Consider the following 26,214-nt stretch of genomic DNA (forward strand, 5'->3'; position numbering starts at 1 on the left):
CTTTTCCTGCACAACGTTAGGTCTTTGCTGTAGCCGTCTAAGGTTGGATTCTTTTAAAACGTACAGTACGGTTTCCCCGTTGTTTAAGGGCAGTCGGGAAGCTGACAAACTACAGGTCCCAGGATATCTAAAGGCCTGTAGCTACTGACAGAAGAGCTGTCTGATGCTGCAGTGCTTCCTGGGAGATGGAGTTCTTCTGGGTATTAAAACCCGGGTTTCTCGCTGGTTAGCAGTGCACCTTTCCTGTTGAACATCTTACCTCACCTAGACTGACACACACTTCCGCCTGAACGTCCTCATACACCACGTCCAGGCTCTGCCTTCGCTTCGGGCCGCTCCTACTCGCCGCCTGACCTCTCGTGGTCACGTGGAGCTGCTCGCCACGCAAGTCTGGGTCCTTCTGAAAGCGGCCGGGGTCCTCGCTCCCTCGAGCCGCTTCTATGGTGCCTGTTCCCGCGAGAATTTGGAGGGCTGGGTTTGGATCAGTCTGGAGTGGGGCTCGCACGGCAGCGCACCAGAGCGCTGCTTAGGCGCGCGGTTAGTGTGCGGGGAGCTGGGACAGGCGGCCTCCGGGGCACCCCGTGCCTGGAAAGCGCTTTAGCGTTCTGGAGAGGCCAGGACAGCCCCTTCCCACTCCCACCCCCAACCCCGCAACAAGGTATAGAGTCGGGGGCCTGCAAGGCTACAGTGGGAGTCCGACGGTCTTCCAGCGCCTGGGTCACGGCGGCGGCCCTGGGAGCAGAGGTGGGACCAATGCGGTGGTGGAGGCGCTGGCGCTGGGGCTTGGGGATGGACTGGAGCGAAGGCCATGGCAGAGTCCTTAGAAAGGAGGCTGGTCCGCACGGGGATAATTTACAGGCTGCAGGAGGGTGATGCAGTATTCTTCAGTGACGGGTCCAAATGGGCCCTAGTTGCTGAGTGCGCTCCTTGCAGGCCGCCCACCTCGCTGCCTCACCCGGTCTTGGCCTGACTGAAGGCCCCTCGCCTGCAGCTCCTCTGTGCATGGCATCCTCAGTTAATCGTCAGCCTCCATCCTGTAGCTGCCACATAGCCCTGTGAGCCCTAGACACCCGATTGTGAAGGACAACATCTAGAGCCTCCATCCTGTAGCTGCCACATAGCCCTGTGAGCCCTAGACACCCGATTGTGAAGTACAACATCTAGAGCCTCACCTGTAGACAGTTTCTGGGGCTGAGCCCTGCCCCCGCTCACCACCCGGGGGAATGGAGGCCCTTTGTGTTCGGGTCATTTCTGGAAAGTAGAGCTGGAGTCACATTGACGCCTTTGAAGGTCTTGAGATTGGGTTGCGAGGGGGACGGGAAGAAAATGGAGTTACTTTTCACACCATCTATGTATTATTCCCACTCAAACCCAGGTGGAGCGATCCCGTTACTCTGAAGATGAAAGGCTGGGATTGGCTGGCCCTGCTTCTAGGGGCCCTGCTGGGAACTGCCTGGGCTCGGAGGAGCCAGGATCTACACTGTGGAGGTAAAGGCACAACAAGAAGAAGTGGGAGGAAGCCTGGTGAGGAAGATAGAGCCTTGAGAAGGACATTAGATCCAAGGACTGGGAGAAGGCTGGATAAGAATTCCAGAGTTGATCCCAGCCCCCACTCTTCTTCACTCTCTCCCCATTCTCTCTTCTTGCACCAGCTTGCAGGGCTCTGGTGGATGAACTGGAGTGGGAAATTGCTCAAGTGGATCCCAAGAAGACCATTCAGATGGGATCTTTCCGGATCAATCCAGATGGCAGCCAGTCAGTGGTGGAGGTAACTGTTCCCCCAAATAAAGTAGCTCACCCTGGCTGTGAATGAGAATTCAACTAATTAGAAAAGACCTTGATTTAATAGAAATGAAGAAAATATTGATCCAGAGAGCTAGCTAAAAGATCAGGCTCTGTCTCATTTGGAAGAGGCTAGAGGCCTATTCCTTATGCACTTGTTTCCCGGCTCCAAAACTTAATACTTTTGCTTCTGTTATAAAGGTTATTGGTAGACAGTCCCCTTCTCCATGTACTTAATCCATATGACTCACCATGTTCTCGTTCTGGCAATGTTACACTTCAACAGTCATTCAAAAAAGAAATAGAAGGTCTATTCTTGTAATTAGGAAGTTTATTTTAGTTTGAAGCAACACACACACACACACACACACAGAGCTATAGTTAGTGAACAATATATAAAGGTTGTAAAGTGCTTATTATCCTCAGAGCCTACACTACCTATAATGTTCTCTTATGAGGGCAGGTATTGGCTTCATTTTAAAACAAAGAAATAATATTACCTAACAGAGCACATAGTTGACTAGAGTTAATCAAAGAGATCTCTTTTGATCTATAATTTGGAGCTAATGATACTTGTTTTTTTTCTTAGGATCATATATTTGAAACTACTTTGAAAGTATATAACCTATACTGTTTTTAATTAGGGAAGGCTTTTTAGAATAGGTTAGTTGAGCTAGATTTGGAAGGAAAGTAAGGGCATAAACTACTTATGTATAAAGATAGAAGATAGTGACCCAAGGCTGAGGACATTTCTAGGTGCCTTATGCCCGCTCAGAGGCCCACCTCACAGAGCTGCTAGAAGAGGTGTGTGACCGAATGAAGGAATATGGGGAACAGATTGACCCTTCCACCCACCGCAAGAACTACGTACGTGTAGTGGGCCGGAGTGGAGAATCCAGTGAGCTGGACCTACAGGGCATCCGAATTGATTCAGACATCAGTGGCACCCTCAAGTTTGCGGTGAGCTATGGGAGTGGGTAGCTGGCTTTTGGAGTTAGGGGGTTGTTGGAGGGCCCAAGTAGAAAGCTGGGTTAATGTCCCTGTGCTCCTCTCTGGAGGCTAAGGCAAGAGGCCTCTTCCTGCTGTCCTGTCTCACTCATTTCTCCCTTGGATTGGCAGTGTGAGAGCATCGTGGAGGAATATGAGGATGAGCTCATTGAATTCTTTTCCCGAGAGGCTGACAATGTTAAAGACAAACTTTGTAGTAAGCGAACAGGTGAGCTACCCCTACTTTACCTCTTGTACTCACAGTCCTGTAGAACCTGGCATGTTCCGTCGTCCCCCGGAAACTCTATGATATAGGCCCAAGGGTTGGCTTCCATTTCCCTTCGCTTAAGGACTTGGGTTAGTCCTCTCTATTCTCTTCCTGTCAGCTTTCAGAATTTGTCGCTCCCTGACCTAATATATAAGAGGGGTGATGAGGATGTTATCTCATTTGCAAACATATGTCTGAAGAATGGTGGTTGGTGTGCCAGATAGTTTTGGGTATTTTCTTGATAGTGGCATACATCAGTATAAGAGTGGCATTTTCCTTCACATTGTTGTGTGCTGTTTTTAGATCTATGCGACCATGCCCTGCACATATCTCATGATGAGCTATGAACCACTGGAGCGGCCCAGATGGACAGGCTTGATGGATCACCCCCGGGAGGGGAAAAGGGTGGCAATGCCTTTTATATTATGTTTTTACTGAAATGAACTGGAAAAATATGAAACCAAAAGTACAAACTGTTTTGTCTTTTCATGCCTGAACTGACCCTTACGTTATTAGACTTGAAGATAGGTATTCTAGACAGGAGAGAAAAGAGAGAGGAAGGAGGAGCTTTTGGGTTGGTGTAGAACAAAAGTAGGAGGAGCCTGAACCTTTAATTCTTCTATCTTCCTAGATTCCTACTTCATTCATAAACTAGATAAGCATTTATTCAGTGCCTACTTAATACACTGTATTTAGTGCTAACTGTGGAGAGAAGGGGAACGTCTGAATAACCAAGGGAACCAAGGTAATAACAGGATTCTAGAAATTCCCTATATTCATGCTGATGAAACATAAAGTAAGATAGGGCTTGACTTTCAAGGAAATAATGGACCTGCATTATTCTTCCCTTCCTGCCCTTCCAGATGTAGGGAACAGCAAGAGCAGAGACAGGAAGGGGAAAATGGATGTGACCAACTCAGCTGGAAAGTAAGGGCTTTATCGGATAGGGAGAGATGAGGTAAGGAATGTTATTTAATGAAAGGCCTTGCTTACTGGCCTAAGCTTTTCAATTTGATGCCAATGGCAACGATGAAGTATGTCTTTCTTATCTCTATCAGTAGCCCATTGTCAGTCTGGACTATAAGTCTGTTCCACTTTGTGTGTGTAGAGAACCTGTACTGGGACATAGGAATCAAAACCGAAAGGATACCTTCTTTTGGGAGTTCCTTAAACACCCTGGTGCTGAGGTATGGCTGTCTCAGCGTTTGCAATAGACTATGTCTGTCCCAGGAATGCCTCTGGGAGAGAACATCTGAATAGACATTTCAAAGACTTTTTAAATTACTGAATTTTAGAATCTAAAGGGACCATGAAGGTCATCTGGTTCACCTCTGCCCATTTTACAGTTGAAGAGACAGGCTCGGAGAAGCCACAGGTCCTAGAGTTCCATATTTAGTGGCAAAACTGGATTTATAAGCTAACTTTCCCAAGTGCCAATCTTTATCTGTTATAACTGTAGAGTAGCTTCTACCTTTTTCTCTTAATAATAGCTTGCACTAAGCATGGCACACAGAATGAATGTCTTCAATAAAGCTTTCTTGTACCACAAATCCCTATGAAATCTAGCATATTACCTAGCTCAGAGCAAGCATTCTGAAGCTAGCTGACAACTAAACTCAGGGCCTGGTGGATCTTCTCTCATCAACCATAAGAAATGCTGTATCGTGTCAAATCAGTTTTCCAGACCAGCTGTTATTAACTTGTTTTTTCCTTTTGTGATGCACTTGAGTAATGTTCACATGCTTCATACCCCTTTGAGTATACCCAGGGATCTGTCCATTGCCTGCTTGGCATCTAAACACTCCTTTCTCTTCCATCAAAAGCTTATCAGAAGTTTAAGTGTACTCTTATAGGGAACTTGAAACTGTTTAATTTATAAAAGTGCAGATTATTCACAAATTTTAATAAAATGAATGTTAATCGGTAACAAATTACTTGTGATGTACCTCACTAGTGTGTCAGGGAACAGCTATTAAGAACTCTCCAGGCTGAGAGTCTGTCATTGATATGTAGGGGTGTGGCCTCCATAAGAAAGGGTGGAAGTTATCCTCTCTCTCAGTATTTAGTAGAGCATATACTCTTAACCTTGCAAATTTGGTTACACCTTAAACTTTAGATGTCTTCTAAATCAGTTTATCAGTAAAATGTTAGGCCTTGGAATAAACATTCCCAAGGACAATATTACATGTTAATCTAGTCTTTTAAAAATAAATTTTAGAGGATTTTTTTGCTGTTTAAAAAAGATTCACAAAGTCAAAAACCAAACCTGTCGCCATCAAGTCAATTCTGATTCATAGCGACCCTATAGGACAGAGTAGAACTGCCCCGTAGCGTTCCCAAGGAGCACCTGGTGGATTTGAACTGCCGACCTTTTGGTTAGCAGCTGTAGCTCTTAACCATTATGCCACGGGGCAAAATTCTTTTCAATATAAGACAGGGATAAACAGCAAGGAAACTAATATATGTTGAATACCAGTATAGCAAGCACATACACGTTGTCGTTTAATCTTTACCACTCTAATAAATAGATACTATTTCTATTGTAGATCTCTGGATGGAGCCCTGGTGGCGTGGTGGTTAAAGCACTAGGCTGTTAACCAAAAGGTTGGTGGTTCAAACCCACCAGCCACTCCGTGGGAGAGAGATGTGGCAGTCTGCTTCCGTAAAGATTTACAGCCTTGGAAACCCTATTGGGCAGTTCTACTTCTATCCATTTGCCTCACTATGAGTCGGATTGACTTGACAGCAGTGGTGGGTTTTTTTTGGCGGGCGGGGGGGGATGCAAAAATGGTTAAGCAATTCGCTACTACCCAAAATGTTGGCGGTGAGAAACAGGTGGATGATCCAATAGGCAAGGTAAGCACGGTGGTTACATTGCTTACCAGATCATCTGTAGTGAACAATTTCACATTTTTTCACCATATCAAAGATTCTGCTTCTAGGTATGGCTGGCATCTGGCACCTGTAGCACCTTCCTACAGAATCAAAGCCTCTTTTCAAATTTACAGTCCCTGATGGGTGGATGACCCAGTAAACAAGGTAAGCATGGGCTTACTTGTGCTTACTTACTGATCCGTAGTGAACAATTTCACATCTTTGTTGTGGTGAAACTCACATGAAATTGTTCACTACAGATGATCTGGTAAGCAAAGTAAGCACCGTGCTTACCTTGCCTATGGGATAATCTGCTCCTGGTTTGAACCCACCGAGATGCCTCGGAAGACAGGCCTTGCTATCTGCTCCTGAAAGGTCACAGCCTTATGGAGTAGTTCTACTCTGCACACATGGGTTGCCGTGAGTCAAAATCAACTCTACAGCAACTAACAACAACATTCCTATTTTACAGATGAAGAAACTAAGCTCAGAGAGGTCAAGTTTCTTGTTAGTCAGCAGGGAGCTAAAACTTCAACCGCAGTGATCATCTTATTTCTAGGCCAGTGGTCTTTCTGCTACACCTTACTTCATGTACTGGAGTCTCCATGTGGTCTCCAGTGGCTGTATAAAGTAGTACTTTTCTTTGAAAACTCCCTCCAAGCTTGAAGGCACGCCCTCTAATTCTAGTATTCTGTAGTGAAGAACTATATCCTCTTCAGCTGTGTTTCCAGACTGGTTGTTTAAGAAGCCCATTCTATCCGTCTGGTCATTTTAGGTGCTAATCATGAAAAAAGTCCCCTTCTTTATGCATTCTAGGGGTCACCATTTATCATGTATTTCAGGTATGGGTGTATAAAGGTTTTACAGATGAGTAAGACTATAGTTTTGGAACAAGTACAGCCAGAATGCTCCTTAGAAGGGAGGATGGCGAGACTGTCTTATGTACTTTGGACATCTTATCAGGAGGGACCAGTCCCTGGAGAAGGACATCATGCTTGGTAAAGTAGAGGGTCAGTGGTAAAGAGGAAGACCCTCAATGAGATGGACTGACATAGTAGCTGCAACAACAGGCTCAAACATAGCAAAAATTGTGAGGATGGCGCAGGACCAGGCAGTGTTTTTGTTTTGTACATAGGGTCACTATGAGTTGGAACCAACTCGACGGCACCTAACAACAAGACTATATGTTCCTTATCTTTTTAAATATCTTTAAATATAGCAAAATATTAAGCTGATGTCCCCAGGAGACAATGACTCCAAAACCTCTTTTCTGAGTTGCAGATGATAAGTCACAGTCCATCATCTTATAAAAAGTACAGCTTAGTAGTTAAGATATAGGCTCTGGAGTGAGGCAGACCTCAGTCTGAATTCTTGTAATGCCAATTATGAGCTATGTGACCCTGGGCAGGATACTTTATCTAAGCCTTGGTTTCTACCTTTTTAAAGTAAAGATCCTACATCCCTTAGAAGTACTGTGCGGATTAATAAAGATATGCCACATTTAGGTAGTATCTGGAAACACGAAGTACTCAATAAATTTTTTTAAGCTATTAAATACAGGTGTTTAGGTTACTGGTATGGACAGTTTACCAAGCCAAAAAACCAAACCCACTGCTGTCAAGGCTATTCCGACTCGTAGCGACCCCATAGGATGGAGTAGAACTGCCCCATAGGGTTTCCAAGGCTGTAATCTTTATAGAAGCAGACTGCCGCATCTTTGCCAGTGGAGTGGCTGGTGGGTTCAAACCAATGACCTTTCACTTAGCAACTGAGCGCTTTAACAAGTGCATAATCTGGGCTCCTATGTGAACAGTTTAAAAAAAAACAAACTCATTGCCGTCAAGGCGATTCTCATAGCAACCCTATAGGACAGAGTAGAACTGCCCCATAGGGTTGCTAAGGAGCAGCTGGTGGATTCCAACTGCCAACCTTTTGATTAGCAGCAGAATGCTTAACCACTGTACCACCAGGGCTGCCTGTGGACAGTTGAGGGTTTACATTTAGCTACTTCTCCTACTTGCCCTTGGCCACAAGAGGGCACCATTGCCTCTGTCCATTTTAAAAAGGTCCTCCCAAAGTCAAGGTGACCTCAGTACTCGGCCTTCTCTCTCTTGCCCCTTCCAGTTCGGAGGCACTTAGTTGTATTTAGACCTAGAGCTCACTTGGCTGCTTTACTCATGCCAGTCTTTCCCCATTTTCTCCCCACCTCTAGGTCTCATCCGTATTCAGAAAGAGATTCTAAGCCAGCTCCTGGGAGATCTCATTTAGCCCCTTTGGTCCCTGGGCTTTCCCAATGGCCTTAAAGCAGTGGATATCAGGAGCGGACAACTTTAAAAAGCCCATAGATGTCTTCATGACACTAGGCTCCAGGACCCTGTGTCAAGGGGCTTAGAGCACTGCTGTTCCCTACCCTTCCTCCAATGACTTAGAGCTCCAAAACAGGTTATCCTTATAGGCCACCCAATACTTGCCCCTTTGGTAGCCTCACCCTGATGCCACCTCCTGTCTCTTGGGGCACTGAAGTTCAGTCCTCTGGTCTGCTGGCTAGTGTCTGTAGATAATTAACCAGAGGGAAGGAGTTAGGTCAGACTATTCCAGGATTATGAGGAAATCTCTGTGAGATGCTAAATTGGGAGCAAATATTGATCATTAGAGTTTTGAAGTCACGAGGAGGTAGCTGAGATCAGTGCTTCCTCTGGGCACTGCTTGGCTTCTCTTTATGAAGTTCTTTCCTAGTACCCACCTATCCGATCCCCAAGCCAGAGGAGCTTTAGTTGGTAGGTGTGAGCCTGGATATGAGGAAACTTGGGAAGATAAAATGAAAGCTTTCTTTTTTTTTTCAAGTCCAAGCTATAAACTAGGTCTACCAAAACCTGACTTACATGGGTACTGTGACCTCTGAACCTTGTTAATGTTATGTAAGTAGATAAAGGGACTGTTCAATTGAGGCTTGGTCCTATAAATTCCCCTTTGCCCCTGGGTCAATCACAGTGACAGGTTTAGGGAGGTGGAAAGGTCCTAAGGTCTTGTCCACCCCAGAGGTTAGAGGGTGGTGTGGAAAATCACTTTAGTGTCATAGGTCATTCAGTGGTCTCTGGAGAGCACAGGATAAGTGAGTACATAACACAGCCAAGTAGGAGAAGGTGCCCAAAGATCCTGTGGAAGTGATGTGACAAAGACAGGGTGTCTCATGCCTGATCTTGGATAGGGGTTGATCTGCAGCTCCAGATCTTGTGGTTAGATGTGGGGTGGTCTGGCTGTGACTGTGGGTGTGTGACTGGAGTAGCAGTGAGTCTAATGCCCATGACTCAGAGGCTCTGGCCTGTGCTGGGAAGCTTTCATATTAAGGGGGCTTTTTTTTTTTTTTTTAATTGTACTTTAGGTGAAGGTTTACAGAGCAAGTAGTTTCTCGTATTATTTTATGACATTGGTTAACAACCCCACGACATGTTAACACTCTCCCTTCTTGACCTTGGAGGACCTTTTTTTTTTTCTTTAGTGAAAATATACATAGCCAAAGATACACCATTTCAAAAATTTCTACATGTACAATTCAGTGACATCGATTACATTCTTCCAGTTGTGCTGCTATTCTCACTATCCTTTTCCAAATTATTCCATCACCATTGTCTTCAACTCACCCTCCCCTAGGCTTCCTATCAGACCTTTTGAGTCACTGTTGTCAATTTGATCTCACGTGGATAATTCTTTTTTTTTTGTATTTTAGATGAAGATTTACAGAAAATAGTTTCTCATTAAGCGGTTAGTACACATATTGCCCTATGACAATGGTTAACAAACCCACGACACGTCAACACTGTACTTACTCAACCTTGGGTTCCTTATCACCAGCTTTCCTGTCCCCTCTTGCCTTCTAGTCCTTGTCCCTGGACTGCTGTGCCTCATTAGGCCTGTTTAGTTTTATGGGGCTGTCCAATCCCTGGCTGAACGGTCAACCTTGGGAGTGACTTCACCACTGAGCTAAAAGGGTGTCTGGGGGCGTTACTCTCAGGGTTTCTCCAGTCTCTGTCAGGCCAGTAAATCTAATCTTTTTTTGTGTGTTAGAATTTTGTTCTACATCCTTTTCCAGCTCTGTCCAGAACCCTCTGTTGTGATCCCGGTCAGAGCAGTCAGTGGTGGTAGCCAGGCACAATCTAGCTGTACTGGACTCAGCCTCGTAGAGGCCGTGGTAGCTGTGGACAATTAGTCCTTCGGACTAATCTTTTCCTTGTATCCTGTTCTCTTCATTCTCTCTTGCTCCTGAAGGGATGAGACCAATGGAGTATCTTAGATGGCTGCTCACAGGCTCTTAAGACCCCAGACGCTGCTCACCAAGGTAGAATGTAGAGCATTGTCTTTAGAAACTGTGTTATGCTAGTTGAGCTAGATGTTCCCGGAGACCATGATCCCCACAGCCCTCCACCCAGCAATTCAGTCCCTCAGGGAGTTTGGATGTGTCTATGGAGCTTCCATGACCTTTCCTGGTACAAGTTGTGCTGGCTTCCCCAGTATTATGTACTGTCTTACCCTTCACCAGAGTTACCACTTATCTGTTGTCTATTTAGTATTCTCCCCTCCCATCCCTGGTAACCGACAAACATTGTTACTTTTTCATGAGTTTTTACAATAGAGGTCTCATACAATATTTGTCCTTTCGTGATTGACTTATTACACTTAGCATAATGTCCTCCAGTTTCATCCATGTTATGAGATGCTTCACGGATTGATCATTGTTCTTTATCTTTGCATAATACTCCATTATGTGTATGTACCGTAGTTTGTTTATCCATTCATCTGTTGATGGGCATCTAGGTTGTTTCCGTCTTTTTGGTATTGTGAACAATGCTGCAGTGAACCTGGGTGTGCATATGTCTACTTGTGTGACAGCTCTTTTTTCTCTAGGATATATTCCTAGGAGTGGGATTGCTGGATCGTATGGTATTTCTATTTCTAGCTTTCTAAGGAAGCGCCATATCATTTTCGAAAATGGTTGTATCATCATGCATTCCCACCAGCACTGCATAAGAGTTCCGATCTCCTCGAAGCCTCTCCAACATTCATTACTTCCAGTGTTTTTGATTTGTGCCAGTAATGCCGGGGGTGAGATGGTATCTCATTGCGTTTCTCCGATGGCTAGTGATTGGAAGCATTTCCTTGTGTGTGTGTTGGCTCTAAGGGGGCATTTTTAAGACTTGGATTTCCTGGCATTAGACACAGACCTGACAGCGCACAAAGAGCACTAGATATTCAGGCTCCTGCCTTTGCTCCCATTCTCCACACATTGAGGTCTGTTAGTAGCTGTAACAACATGGCCCCTGCTGACCTCAAATGATCTCTACCAAGCGGCTAACTCTGGCAATCACAGTCTGTCCACATGATGTCATCTCCATAGCCATGAAGTCATTAACCAAAATCAGAAGAGCATGCCAAGGGGATAGGAGGAACAGGCAATAATAGATTAAGGGATTGACTCCCGAGAACCTTCAAAGATCAAGATCCTGGGGCTTTTTCGCTAATGCTAAGCTTAGAATTAACCTCAAATGTGTTAAGGGTAAGGGAAAAAGCCGAAAAAGGAAGTTAACTGAGTTCTCAGGCACATACGTAGCCACCTACAAGATCCCCCGCCTCCACCCTTACCCTTAATTAGCCTAACCAGGCGGTCCAATCCTCTCCGCCACAACCGCCGACAACGGCTTAGGCCCCGCCCCTCCTCCAAATCGGACCAATGGCTTTGCCCCGGATGAGTCCCCTGAGAGGGACGGGACCCGGCTCGGGGCAGTAGGCGGGTCCTCGCTGAGGACCCCAGACTGGGCACCGCCGCCGGTTCGTCAACCCTTTCCCTCCTCCGCCTATTTTCAACCTTGTCCATCCGTTGGCGCGGCCTCTGGTGCAGCGGCGGCGGTTCCCATTCCTGCCGCAGCTCTCTCCCCTCCCTCCCCACCCATCAGATCCCCGAGTGCGCTCGCCATGGCTTTACTCACTGCGGCCGCCCGGTTCTTCGGAGCCAAGGTGAGCGACTAAGGGAGGGAGGGCGCCGTCCCAGGGTGGGGCTGAGGCGAAGGCCAGACCCTCGCGCGCCAGGGTCTTCCTCTCCCATCCCTACGCACTCCTGCGCGGCTTAAAGGGACCGAACGCTTGTCTGGCAGCCAGCCCTGCGTGGAGCTCTCGAGGCCACGTGCTGCGCTGGCCTTCCAGCTCCTGGGTGTGCAGTGGGCTGTCCACCTCTGGCATGCGGCCCCAGGCAGGTGGGGCGCCCGGACCCTCCTATCACCTCACGTGTCTAGGGTGGAAGAGGGCGATGCATGGCCTAGGAAAAAGGAAGAGCCAAGACCGGTGTCACCAATAAAGAAAAGAGGTGTTGTGTTCCAGTGGAGTTTGATAAAGAGCTCGTTTGGAGGAGGGGTCGGGGTAAGAGGGGTGGCAGGGGTGAACAGATGTGCTCACTCTGTCCTTGGGGCAGAGTTGGAGCAGTGGCTAATTTCGGCTTTTGCCTTATAGGGAGAGCCTTGTCAGTGCTTGAACTCCCTGTTTCTTCTCTTCCAACCCCATTATTTAAACCTTTAGTGACCAAGCCGTAGTAGTTCCTGCTAGAGAGGTGGGACTTTCAGGTGCTGTTTGTCCTTGGGACTATCGGACTTACTTTATATATAGGAGGAGCTTGGGTGGGGTGGAATGATTCTGTAAAACCTCGTGCATGATTATCGCATATGATTGGAGAAGGAATCAGAAAGGGTGTTCTCCCCAAACTGGAGGCCAATAAGTGAAGATACTCAGGAGATAGTATAGCCAAGGTCACATGACCAATCCTACTACTTACTCACTGAGGTTTTGCTGCTGATATTAAGTCTGCTCTACCCAGGAGAACTTCCTCTCATTCTTTGGGACCCTTTAATTGACATTTGTTGCCTTTTGGATCACAAGAATACTGTTCCAGTTATTTATTGCCAGTTTTCAGATTGCCGGTACTGTTGGCTGTGGGTAAGGAGCACTGGTGGCGCAGTAGTTAAAGCAATCAACTGGTAACCGACAGATTGGCGGTTCGAAACCACCAGTAGCAGTGTGCTTCTGTAGAGATCTACGGTCTTGGAAACCCTGTGGGGTCGCTATGAGTTGGAATCACTGGATGCCAGTGGGTTTGGTTGGTTTCGTTGGCTCTGGGTAACTTGGTTCTTTTAAACAGAAACTGCTGTGCTGAGGGAACCAGCCCTCTAAGCCTAGCAGTGATGACCTTGACTTCTGCAAAGGATTTATACTTTCTCTTCTGCAGATAGATTACAGCTGCCAACACCTGAAGCAAAGGAAAGTTGTAAAATATTTTTGGCTTGCTGTGTGTTATCTTGCGTGGTTGGCTGAGACAAGGTAAACCTATAGGATTTACCTTGGAGTTATTCCAGGCATCCAGCAGCAAGGTGGAGGCTGGTCATTCGGGTGTTACTTGTCTTATTTGGCCGTTGCTTCTCTGGCTGCCAGGGAACAGGGAAAGGAAGCCTCTTGGGAAATGAAGCAAGTTCTAGATAGTGTTTTGGCAGAATAGGGGACACTATAATTAGCTCATTCCAGAGCTGCTAACCCAGACCAGACAGTCTAACCCTACAGTGAATTAGAAAAAGCGCTTAGAATTTACCTTTTGAATTGGTTTCATCTCTTAAGTCTGTAGGGAAGCTCAGAAAGGATTTGGGATGACAGGGATACAGAATCTTGCTATTATTGTTTTCTCTACTTTCCTGTTAGAGATGGACCTGTGGATCCCAGAAACCTATAAATTGGAAGCCATTAGAAGGTGTTTGGCTCTTAAAACTAGCAAAGCCCAACAAACTCAGGAGTGGAAATTCCCAACAACTAAACGATATGAACAGGATACCAAGGAGCCTTTCAGCTTGTCAGCATTGCTAGCATCTGCCTGAGCTTTCCAAATTAGCCTGCTTAATTGTTAGTGGATTTTACTTTTGCTATTAAGGCAAAATAGGTTTCTGACATGGGAGAACTGACCCCTCCCACTTTGATTCTCAAGGACAGGTGTAGTTTCACTTTTCTGAGAAGAGGTTTTTTTTTTTTTTTTTTAAACCTTTTGAGAAACAAATGCAACACATTGTTCTATTGTTGAAACCCATGGCAGGTGATTTAAATGAACATCTGAGTTGGAGGGATAGACTGATCAGAGCCTTGAGATTATTTGACTTCTTGTTTATTCAAACGGATTAATACTGAGCAATGGCCTTAGTATTGGCTGTAATATTAATAATACATTACTATTAGTTTTGTGATGTAAAAACTGTCTTCTCACAGATGATTTGGATTTGGGCTGAGAATTGGAATAGGGCCAGCACTTCACTTCTGGACTCCTGAAATCAATGTGACATAGACAACCCTAGCTAAAGGGGGTTATTTCTTGTCCTGTTAACATTGCCCCACCCTCGCAAGTTAGGATATTTGATAAACTTTGAGTAAATCGATCCAAAGTTGTTTCTAGATTATTTCTAGACTTGTTTCAAGACAAGACACTTAATACCAAAGCTTCTTTTACCGCAGACCTACCCCACTGCACAACATCTATATAAATCCTAGTCTGAAATTGGGTTCAACAAAATTAAGTCAGTTTTGTCCTGTGAAATGTTAGGCTCAAAGCCCAGAACTTTTAATGGCAAGGGCACGATTCATCTCTGGTTACTGTGCCCTCCTTTTGGTTATTAGCCTATCCACCAAAGTAACGGCAATTCTTTGACGCTTACTAGATGGACCAAAGATGAAAGATGGGTAGTAAAACATCATTATGTGTTAGTGGGAGATGATTGCTTTTGTTAATTTATAGTGGCCTTTAGATTGGTAGCAGGTGAATGGATGGATGTGGGCAAGCAGCTTGGATAGGACATTGGGCAGCAGTGAAGTAGTCAGAGAAAAGAAGCCTGGAGGTCCTGGCAGGGCTTCAAACCAGTTTGTTCCAGCTGGAACCCCTGCTGAGAATTTGCACCTCCACCCCAGATACACTGAATCAGAATCTACAGTTTAACAAGATCTGCAGGTGATTCTTATGTATAATAAATTTTGAGACCCACTACTCTACTAGTGGTTCTCAGAATTGGTCCTTAACCAGCAGCATTAGCATCACCTGGAAACACATTAGAATGAACCAGTTAAAAGCCCTAGTTCCTGGTTCTTAGAATCCAAGTGAGTAGCATGCAGGAAACTAGACTAAAACCACACAGTTCTTCCTTCTGCCCTCTTTCAGTGCTTTATGCAATAGAGTTGATTGAGTAGGATGTGAATTTGTTTTAAATTGTAGTGAGGCAACTTTAGCACTAGATCTTTCTCAGGATCTGAGTAGATTTCAGTTTTTCCCCTCAACTACCCAAATTCCTTAGGTCTCTGAATTTCTTTTAACATGCTGCTATTTTAAAAGGTCTGTGAGCTCAGACTTTGTTGGTTTTTAATCATCTGAGATGCTTGTTCACATCACTGATTCCTGGATCCCACCTTAAGATTCTAAATCAACAGAGGTGAGTTGGGATCTGGAAACTTGTATTTTTTCAAGCACTTCAGTTGATTGGTGGTCCCAGGATCACTGTTGGGCCAGTAGAGCCACATGCTGGCTTTTTGTTTGCAACTTTACTGGATGTGTTATGCAAAACTGTTGAGTGGGCGTTTTATTATTTTAAAGATCAGCTTCAAAAGTGACTTCTAAGCAGTAGGATTTAGGCAGTTTTCTCTTGGCCTCCCTGTCCCCCACCCCCAAATGCCTTAGGGAAAGTTTCTTATAAGTGGCTGGAGCAAAGGGTAAGGAGCTAGAACTCATAGTAGAAGTGAAGGAAGAGTTTTAGTTCCTGAGAAAGTAGTAAGGTGACAAATCCTTTACACCTTATTCCCTAGTGTACACTTAAGATATAATAATAAGTAGATGTTCAATAAATATTTGCTGAATGAAAGAGCACTAAAGTTTCTACAAAAAGGAAAATTAAGACTGATTTCTGAGGCTAGAATGGTGTCTTTTGCTGTCTTTCTCAGTGTGGTCAGTGAACGTTTTGGAAGAGACTGTTACGACAGTTGGGTAGAGACATGAAGGAAACTACTGTGAGTATGAAGGGGGTCAAAGTAAGAAATCTGAAGATTGCTTGGGCTTTTTCAGTGGCCTGACCAAGTAGTACAGGCTGACTTCCAATATCACCATTGTCAAACACAAATTTTAAACGGCTTTAGTTCTCTGACCGGGTTCTGGGGAGAGAGGAGCCTTTGTCCTACACTGTCCTATGCGTGTTTGTTTTCCCTTAATGCAAGTTATTCCTTCTGCATTGGAAGCCTATGTAGCATGAGGAGTTTCTTCAAGTTATTAGTGCATTATGTTTGCTTCATCAGCTAAGCCAGTTCTGCTGGTTTGGCAAGCTCTGATCTTTTGTTGATGAAGGACAAGGGCTCTATTAAAATCAGGAGCATCTCTCTCAAGCTTTTAACGTTGGAACTCCTGGATATGTGGCAGCACATGGTCTGAATATGCCTAGGGTGGAGGATAAAAGAAAATTGCTTAGCTTCTCCGCTATAGAGTAAGAGTCCTGGATGTGGACCAATGATGACAATAGGTTAAGAGAGATAATGGGGAAGTAGCGTGCTCTGACAGAGGGGGAGGAGAATCACCATCAACATCATCCCAAGACTGATCCCTATGAGGTGGAAGTCAAACATATCCCCACCCTCCAGTCTTTTTACCAATTCTGACATCAGCTGTCCCTCCCATGGCACTCTCTACTTCTCTGCTAGGTTCAGTAATTCATTGCAGTGGCCACACAACTCACAGACAATACTCCACGATTATGGACTTTATTACTAGGGATGTAACAAGTTACAATTCAGGATCAGAAATGACTCAGGATACAGTTCTTTGATCAGGACAACTGCTTCTCAGGCATGCCAGTAGACAGGCCTCTCTCTGACCCTCACCTCTGTTCTGCTTGGATAAGTGTTAGAAAGCATTTTATCTCTGCAGTAAGTGCCTGGAGGCCCTACTCCACCGTAAGCCGCCTGCCTGAAGGCACTCTGCTCTCTTGTTCTGTGGGTTGGCACACCCACTCTATCTGCCTTCCTCTGACCCACTGTACTGTCTTGTGCCTGTCTCCTGGGTCTAAGAGGTTCTCAGCGTAGGGACCCTGGGTCCAAAGGACATGTTTCACTCCTGGCTCTTATTTCTTGTTGGTAGTGAGGTCCCCCCACCACCCCCATCAGCCCTGGGATGACTCATTTTAAGCAGGGCTTCAAACCAGTTCTAATAAGTTCTGTGCTGACAGTTTGCTTTTCCACGCTAGAGATACTGAATCAGTATCTACATTTTAACAAGATTCTCAGGTGATAACTTCCTGGGAACTTGTTAGGAATGCAAATTCTCAGCAGAGGTTCATACCAGAATAAACCTGGTTTGAAGCCCTAATTTTAAGCCTAGCAGGATGACAAAACCGACCAATCCCTTCATTAGGGTGCTATATGCCTTATTTGCATGGTCCCACCCCCTCCTTATTTGCATTATTATCAAGCTGTCCAATCCCCTCGGTGGGCCACAAGCACCTCATTTGCATAGCCATACCCAGTCATTTGGTGGGGGTTATAAGACCAGAGCTGGAAAGGCCATATAAAAGTGATCCATCACACCACAGGCTACCCCTTGGCTTTTTGTAGCTGTGGTTCTTTCAAACTTGGAGAATAATTTCCCCTTCCCAATCATTTTACCAGTCTAAAACACTTATTAACAGTCCTTCAGTAGAGCAAAGAGTCTTCAGGGTGAAGTTACTCAGATACTGGCCGCTGTTCAGGTCTGCTGCAGGTGTCCATCTGATCTGATCAAGTTCTCCAAAAGTAGTCTCAACTTCCTCCTCTCTGGTGTCTGATAAAATTTACTTGAGAGAAGATTATTCCCTTTCTCTGAGCCTCACGAGGTATCACCATAGCAAAACCTTTAAGGAACTTTAGGTTCGGCCACTGTACCCTAGTCTAGCAGTGCCTCTCCCTTAGTCCACTCTTTCACACTTGTTGTTTCTACAATTAGTTTTTACAGTCACAGTTAACCCTGTTAACAATCAGCACTCACAACTGAATCATATAACTAAATCATAATCCTATCAGCATCTTCCCCCATCCTCTCTTCCTCAGGCCCATCAGGAAAAGAGGAATCTATTCAGTGGGAATCCTTCCTTGTTCCCCTCATTTTAAGGGTAAGCACACCCATGAAAGTCTGTAAGCCAGCCACCTCATGCCTGTATCTCTCCCTGTTTTATATGGCCAATTTCTAAATTGTCTGTCCCTATCAGCCTAGTACTTGGAGGAGACAAGCATGTTCCTTGATCTGAAGAATCTTCATCTGCATCCATAAGCAAAGTCCAGTCTAGAGCAAGCCATCAAGTTGCAGCAATCTACATGGGTCACGGTGTCAAACATCTTTCTCTTCATTCGGTTAGGTTTTGGTCAGCTCATCCCTAGCCTCCGTGGGCTAGGTCATCGGGTGCCAATGGAACATGTCCAAACTCTGTCCATCTCTTTTTTTTTTCCCAGCTCATCTCTTCATTGCTGCACCTCCCCCACTTACACTTATCTTGTGGCCCCAGGTGGTCACCTCAAGCGAGCATACCAGGCTGTAAAAATGGTGTGGGGGACGGTGTCTGACCTAACTTCACAAGGGAGAAGGAGAATGAAGATCAACAGCCCAAGGCTGATTCCTGTGAGGCAGAGGTCAGACATGCCTCCTCTCTCCGGCATCTTTACCAACTCTGACACCAACCGTCCCTCCCCCAGCACTCTCTACTTCTCTGCTGGGTTTGATAATTCATAGCAATGGCCACACACAACTCACAGACAATACTTACGATTATGGGGTTTATTAGGGAAGTAACAGGTTACAGTTCAGGCTCAGGAACACTCAGGATACAGTTCTTCCATCAGGACAGCCTCTTCCCATCTGTGCCACAGGCATGCCTCTCTTTAGTCCCTTGGCATCTGCCCTGCTCAGGCACATGTTACAAAGCTCTTTTAGTCCCTTGGCATCTGCCCTGCTTGAGCAACTGTTACAAAGCTCTTTTAGTTCTGCCAGTAAGTACCCAAAGGCACCCCACTCCACTAGTAAGCCTCAGCCCAAAGGCACTCAGCTTTCTTCCTCTGTGGGCCGGTAAGCCCACTGCATTGTCTCCTGCTGGTCTCTCCTGCCGCCGTTTCTGTCACCGCTTCTTGCCTTCTTTAGTGCTACAGCTCTCTTTATCGGTCTCCCGGTTCTAGTAGCTTCTCAGTGCAGGGATCCTGCGCTCTGCTCCTGGCTGTTCTTCCCTGGTGGTAGTGGGATCCTCCCATTCCCATATCTGGGATGACTCATTTCAAGCCCAGCGGGATGGCCCCCTTGGTGGGCCACAATTGCCCTATTTGTACAGTCCCACTCAGTCACTTGGGTGGGAGTTACAAGGCCATGGCGAGAAGGGCCACACAAAAGCAATCCATTGCACCACACACGCTGTCTCCTTGCCAACTCCCTTTAACTTACAGTCCTGGAAGGAGGTACTTTTTTTTTTTTTTTTTGCTTTAAGTGAAAGTTTACAGTTCAAGTTAGTTTCTCATACAAAAATTTTTACGCATATTGTTACATGACCGTAGTTGCTCTCCCTATAATGTGACGTCACACTCCTTTCTACCCCGCATTTCCCGCATCCATTCAACCAGCTCCTGTCCCTTTTTGCCTTCTCATCTCACCTCTGCACAGGAGCTGCCCATTTAGTGTTATGTATCTACTTGAGCTAAGAAGCACACCCTTCACGAGTATCATTTTATGTCCCATAGTCCAGTCTGATCTTTGTCTGAAGAGTTGGCTTCGGGAATGATTTTAGTTCTGGGCTAACAGAGTTCAGGGGCCATGTCTTCCGGAGTCCCTCCAGTCTCAGTCAGACCATTAAGTCTGGTCTTTTTACTAGAATTTGAATATTGCACACTACTTTTCTCCTGCTTTATCAGGGACTCTGTTGTGTTCCCTGTTAGGGCGGTCATTGGTGGTAGCGGGGCTCCATCTAGTTCTTCTGGTCTCAGGCTGATGGAGTCTCTGGTTTACGTGGCCCTTTCTGTCTTTGGTGTTCTTCATTTGGAAGGAGGTACTTCTGATGTGCTGGCTTTTCCTGCCTCAATGCATCCTAAGGCAAACTGCTTTTCCCGGTTCAAAAAGCAAAAGTCATTTTTTTCTCTGTAGGTCCTTCCTTCAAATGCACATTGCTACCTTCCCAGCAGTTCTGGTCTGCTCATCCCTAGCCCCTGTGGGCTAGGTTAATGGGTAGCAGCCATAGGCTTGGGTCTGCGTGTCTTTTCAAATGCAAATTTCCTCACTCTGAAAGTTCCGAGTGTGGCTCAAGGGTTTGACCTAAGCCCCCAATATAGTCTCGTGCCACATAACTAATGTCAGTTCGAGCAACATCCGATGGCATATACTGTATTTTTACCCAAATAATTTAGGCCTTCTGTGTTTGTTTGCTGGCCACGCCCTCCCCGCTTGAGGTATTTTCATAAGTGCACTATGCTGATTTTTTTTTTTTTTTTTACAGCATGGTGGCTCTTGTGAGGGTGCTTTGTGGGGGGAGGGCACAGCCAGCAAACAAACGCAGAAGGTGTGCATTATTTCTGTAAAAATACGGTATGTCTGTGGTCCCATAAAGTTATAATAGAGTTCAGAAATCCCAATCAAAGAACAGGATGTAGCGGGTTTAACCATACCTAGCGAACGCAACAGCTTCCTACACGCAATATGGGTATCTCTTACATACTGCGCAATTGCAGTGTTAGGCATATAAAGGTACGGTACATATATAATCCATAATACATATGTCTTGCTAGTCATAATAAATGCCTGTGTTACTGGCTTACGTATGTACTGTACTTTCTATTGTTATTTTAATGCGAACTTTCCCTACTTACAAATAAGAAGTTTACCATATAGCAGTGTACGCTTTGACTTATAGGCAGCAGCATCCAATCTTGTGTATCATGCGTCTCTTAAGTGTTGTAGTGTTACCTCTCTGTTTAACTTTCTTTCAAAAATATGACTGTGAAGTGCATCATGGCTGCCAAATGCAGCAAAACCATTGCTAATGATAGCAGCAGCAAGAGGCAAAGGAGGAGTATTGATTTGGAAGTGAAACAAAAGGTTGTTAAACAACATGAGGGAAGAAAATCAGTGAATGCTGTTGCTCGAGATCTTAGGCATGTTCACACAGCGTCCTGTTTCACAGAACATATCGTGGCCGTTAAGCAACACATGACTGTACTCTATACACAGGGCTACTGTATTCAGACCAATAGCCTGTGTTTCTTTCAGGCAAACTCTAGTTCTCTTTTTTAGCGTATCCAATCAGGTATTGCCTGAAGGCAAAGTTACACCTTCTCTGTAATCTATAATACTCAATATTCATTTCCATCGTACATTTAGGCCTGTTTTACAATACTAGGTAGGAGAAACATTCAATATGCATAATATACCCAGATAAACACATAACCCTTTTAAAAACATACCAGTTTCATCTTCTCCACACCTTGACTATCTTCCCATTCATATGCATATGGCCTTGGGCCTCTGGCTGGGTGGAACCCGACGACCCTGGCCCTGTATCAGTCATCTTGTTAAACAGGTTGGCTTTTACCCAAAGCCACTCCAGATAAAGCCTTTCCCCCCTCCGCTGCAGTCTAATACCTCTTACTTTCCTTTCGGCCATTACAGGTAACAACAACCAAAGGAATCATCTAAGAATCAAAAGTTTCACTTCCCATGCCCCTTCATTCCTTTTCTTACAAGTCCCATGGTTCCATGAGTCTGGAGCTATTGCGATGAATCCTGCGCCTGACACCAATTGTAAAAGTGTCGTGGCGTCAGCGTTGTCTGACCTCTAATTTCACCAGGGGAAAGAGAGAGAATAAACATCAGCATCAGCCCAAGGCTGATCTCTATGAGGTGGAGGTCAAAATACCTCCACCCTCCAGTCTTTTTACCTATTCTGATACCAGCCTTCCCTCCCATGGCACTCTCTACTTTTCTGCTGGGTTCAACAATTATGGTGTTTATTAGGGAAGTAACAGGTTACAATTCAGCATCAGGAACAACTCAGGATACAGTTCTTCAATCAGGACAGCTTCTCAGCCGTGCCCACAGGCAGGCCTCTCTCTGGCCCTTGGCCTCACGTCTGCCCTGCTTGGGCAAGTGTTACAAAGCTTTTTAGCTCCACCAATAAGTCCCCAAAGGTACCCTACTCCACCAGTAAGCCTCCTGCCTGAAGGCACTCAGCTGTCTCTCTCTCTGGGTTGGTACACCTACTGTAGCCGCCTCGCTCCGTGGGCCGGGAAACCCACTGTGCTGCCTCACATTGGTCTCCTGGTTCTGCTGCCACCCTTTCTCTGCCACTGTTTCTCTCATCTCTCATGTTACAGCTCACTGTCTCCTGGGTGTAGGAAGTTCTTAGTGTAGGGACACTGGGTCCAAAGGATGTGCTTTACTCTTGGCTCTTCTTTCTTGGTGGTAGTGAGGTGCCCTCTCTGCCTCTGGATGGCTCATTTTAAACCTAGTGGGATGGCAGAACTGACCAATTCCCTCATTAGGGTTCCATACACCTTATTTGCATGGTCCCACTCCCAAAGGGTGACATGCATCTTCTCTGCATTATTAGTAAGTTATCCAACCCCTTGGTGGGCCGCAAGTATCTCATTTGCATAGTTCACCCAGTCATTTGGTGGGAGTTACAAGACCATAGCAAGAAGGGTCATATAAAAGTGATCCATCACACCACATAACCACATTATTGAGTAATTTCTTTTCCAGATAGAATTCTGTTGTTTTCAGAAGTTGGGCGAGGGGAGAGTAGTTTCAACTGATATCTTGGTGAGCAACTTAGCCAATACCCTATTCCAAGAATGCCCTAAGTATTATAGGCAAGTCTTTGGCAGACTTTCTGTATGTACTTTTAGTCCTTTTCCTTCTTTGGCCCTGTAAGATAAAGGTTCTTTTTAATTTTTTTTTTTGTTTTTTTCCCATCCTAGCACATTTGAGAGCTACAGCCCACTCTTATCAATAATAACAACAAATTCATTAGAGGAGTTCTTGCAAGGGGTGTCAGCATATGAGGTTTGAAAAAGCCTGTTAGTGATTGTGATGCCCCCACCCAGTAGAGAAGCTTGGTTGTCAGACCTTGTGAGCCAGGCCCTTGTCTCTGAAAACAGCTCTCTCCATCTTACCCTGTGAAGGAGCTGACCTATTGAGTGAGGTGACTGGCTGATTCACCTGGCAGCTGCTGTTCCACCAGGTGACTCTACACATGGCAAGCATCCAGAAGCCAGGGCCTAGGGTCAGAGCCCAGCGGCCACACCTCCAGAGTTGGAGGAGGAGCTGGAAGTTCTAGGATGACTCAGATATTTGTAATCTGCCCTGTCCCATCAGTGAGTATAGCCTGATTGTACTGTATGCAGCCATTGAGCAGCTTTCTTTGGCAGCCAGGGAATAAATGAAATGAGTTGTGAGGCCTTGGATGTGACAGTCCTCTAACACCTCTTGGGTTAGTGAAATTTTGTTTTCTTCCCCTGAGACTACTCCGCTGTTAGCCAAGAGGCCTTTAAGAGAGAAATCGGGGCTTTTTTTTTTTTTAAAACCCTGTTCCACAGCTGGAAGGAATTACCCATTCACTCCTCTCTCCACTTTCCTCTTGTCTTCCCCCCCGCCGCCCCCGTCTTGACGACTGCCTCTTTCCTGGGATCTAACGATCTAACTCCTGCGAAAGAGTAACATTAGTTCCGGCAATTGATATGGTAGGCAGTAGGCCAACACATTTCTACAAAACAAGTATTCATTGAACTCAGCTATGCACAAGGCACTGTTCTGGAGGCTTTCATGTAGCCTCCTTGACTGAGGATGGCACACGAGCGGGCAGTGTTTCGTTCTGTACCTAGGGTCACTATCAGTCGGAACTGACTTGACCGCACCTAACAACTCCTCCTTGTCTACTCTGAAATTGGCATTGTTACTATTTTAGAAGTGTAAAAACTGAGATTTAGAAGTTAGGTCACATAGCCAAGATAACACAGCTAGAAAGTGGCAGAACTAGGATTTAGGACTGTCTCCTTGATAACTCTACATCCCAGGCTCTTCCCTGCTACTTCCTTTGTCCAACACTTAGACCATGGGTGTGTCTCAGATTTTATTATTCATATGAATCACCTGATGAGCTTATTAAACTGCACATTTTGATTCAGTAGATGTGGAGTAAGGTCCAATGTTCTAACAAGCTCCAAGTCATGTTGGTACTGCTGGCTAGGAGATCACATTTGAATTAGCAAAGCTTTTGAGTACCTTTACATATGTCATTGTTGGATCATTACAATCAGACTCTGAGCACTAAGAAGCTTGAATGTTATCCTAAAGATGGAGATAAGGAAGAAGAGTAGTTAGTTGTTTTGCTGTGGGCTAGAACCCAGATTTCCTTTCCTAACTGCGATGGATTGCTTTTGTGTGGCCATGGTCTTATAATTCCCACCCAAATGATTGGGTGGGACAGTGCAGATAGGTTAATTGTGGTCCACCAAGGGGATTGGTCGGTTTTGCCATCGCACTGGGCTTGAAATGAGCCACCCTAGAGGTGGGAGAGATAGGATCCTACCACCACCAAGGAAGAACAGCCCGGAGCGGAGAGTGTGTCCTTTGGACGCAGGATCCCTGCACTGAGAAACTCCTGGAGCCAGGAGACGAAAGAGAGAGCGAGCTGTAACCCTGACGACGGTGAGAAGCGGTGACAGGAGAGACTGGCAGGAGTCTGCGCAGTGGGCTTCCCGGCCCATGGAATGAGAAAGCCAAGTGCCTGGGGTGCCTCTGGGGATTTATTGGCAGGGGCTAAAAGAGCTTTGTAACACTTGCCTGAGTAGGACAGAGGCCTAACTAGGGCCAGAGAGAGGTGTGCCTGTGAGCACAGCTGAAAAGAGGTTGTCCTGATGGAAGAATTGCATCCTGAGTGTTCCTGAGCCTGAATTGTAACCTGTTACTTCCCTAATAAACCCCATAATTGTAAGTATTGTCTGTGAGTTGTGTGTGGCCATTGCAATGAATTATCAAACCCAGCAGAGAAGTAGAGAGTGCAGGGGAGAGACGATTGGTGTCAGAGTTGGTAAAGATGGTGGAGGAGGAGGCATGTCTGACCTCTGCCTCATAGGAACCAGCCTTGGGCAGTTGATCTTCATTCTCCTTCCCCCTTGTAAAGTTAGAGGAAGTCAGACACCACCCCATGCCATTTTTACACTAACTCTGAATCAGATGCTCTGTCATCTACATAGTCTATATCGTTAGGTAAAGTTGACCTAACTTGAATCTTTTCCTACTGTAGCTTTTTGAGCAGTCTTATCAGTGAATTCCGAAAAACCCGTTGCCATCCAGTTGATTCCGACTCATGGTAACCTTTTAGGACAGAGTAGAACTGCCCCATAGGGTTTCCAAGGCTATAATCTTTACAGAGGCAGACTGCCACATCTTTCTTCCACAGAGCAGCTGGTGGGTTCAAACCACTGACCTTTCGGTTAGCAGCCAAGTGCTTAACCACTGCACCACCAGGGCCCCTTATCAATGAATTGCTGCCTTTTAAACAGCTCTGATTTATTTATTTTCCTAGTCTTCAGGGTTAGGTGAAAACACTGAACTTGACACTGAAGGGTGCTAGAAAAGGGCTGTACTATTTTATGTATTTTGTTATATAGCAAATACAGAACATTTGCTGTGTACCAAACACTGGTTTAAGTGCTTTGTAAATACTACATAATTAATCCTCATAACAATCCTTTGAGGGTGGGTACTATTATTTTCCCATTTTATAGTAAGGAAAACTGTGGCACAAAGGCTAATTGACTTGGCAGGAGTCACACAGCCAGTAAGCAGCAGAGAAGTGTAGTAGAAACAGAATATACTATTTTATTCTGTAGATACTAGCCAAGCTGTCTGCAACTGGCATTGCTTTACAAATTGGAGATCTGGCTAAGAAATGTTGCTGATGGAGATTAGGGACAGTTGAGGTCAGCTGTCTTTAGATTGCTCCTGAGGCTCTTCATTAAATGGTAAAGAAACTCCTACAAGGAAAATTAGTATTTTGAGGATGAAGTGGGGATAGTTCCCAGTTCCCCTTACCTTAAAGTAGCACTCATACAAACAGGTCTAAGAGATGCTTGTAACTAAGCAGCAGTCGAGACCCATCTGATTCCTTTTAAATAATGTTGCATTCTTAAAGCTTTGTAAGGTGACCTTCCACCCTTTTCTTTCTGCCCCTCTCCCCACCCCCCACCCACCCCCC

At 45.4% G+C, this 26,214-nt stretch overlaps 2 protein-coding genes across 5 annotated transcripts in view; both read left to right on the forward strand.

The window, feature by feature from the left end:
- The first annotated feature begins 315 nt into the window (after positions 1–315).
- CNPY2 (canopy FGF signaling regulator 2) lies at positions 316–5,514 on the forward strand. Of its 4 annotated transcripts, none has more exons than XM_023734561.1 (6): positions 316–443; positions 1,376–1,488; positions 1,653–1,768; positions 2,539–2,742; positions 2,902–2,998; positions 3,341–3,510. In XM_023734561.1, exons 2-6 carry the CDS (start codon positions 1,401–1,403, stop codon positions 3,382–3,384), a joined length of 549 nt encoding a protein of 182 aa, XP_023590329.1. In that variant the 5' UTR covers positions 316–443; positions 1,376–1,400; the 3' UTR covers positions 3,385–3,510. The 4 variants fall into 4 exon arrangements, with proteins under 4 accessions (XP_023590329.1, XP_023590328.1, XP_023590330.1 ...); XM_023734560.1 differs by having other exon boundaries at positions 416–537; XM_023734562.1 differs by lacking the exon at positions 316–443 and adding an exon at positions 617–744 and having other exon boundaries at positions 2,644–2,742; positions 3,341–5,514.
- A 6,180-nt stretch (positions 5,515–11,694) lies between these two features.
- Positions 11,695–26,214, forward strand: part of CS (citrate synthase) — a 32,410-nt gene continuing 17,890 nt past the window's right edge. The window contains exon 1 of the mRNA XM_004379924.1: positions 11,695–11,920. Within this exon, the coding sequence (XP_004379981.1) occupies positions 11,879–11,920 (42 nt within the window). The 5' untranslated portion in view covers positions 11,695–11,878. The remainder of the gene's footprint in view (positions 11,921–26,214) is intronic.

The sequence above is a fragment of the Trichechus manatus genome, unplaced genomic scaffold (assembly GCF_000243295.1).
Source record: "Trichechus manatus latirostris isolate Lorelei unplaced genomic scaffold, TriManLat1.0 scaffold00069, whole genome shotgun sequence".
Taxonomy (NCBI): Eukaryota; Metazoa; Chordata; class Mammalia; order Sirenia; family Trichechidae; genus Trichechus; species Trichechus manatus.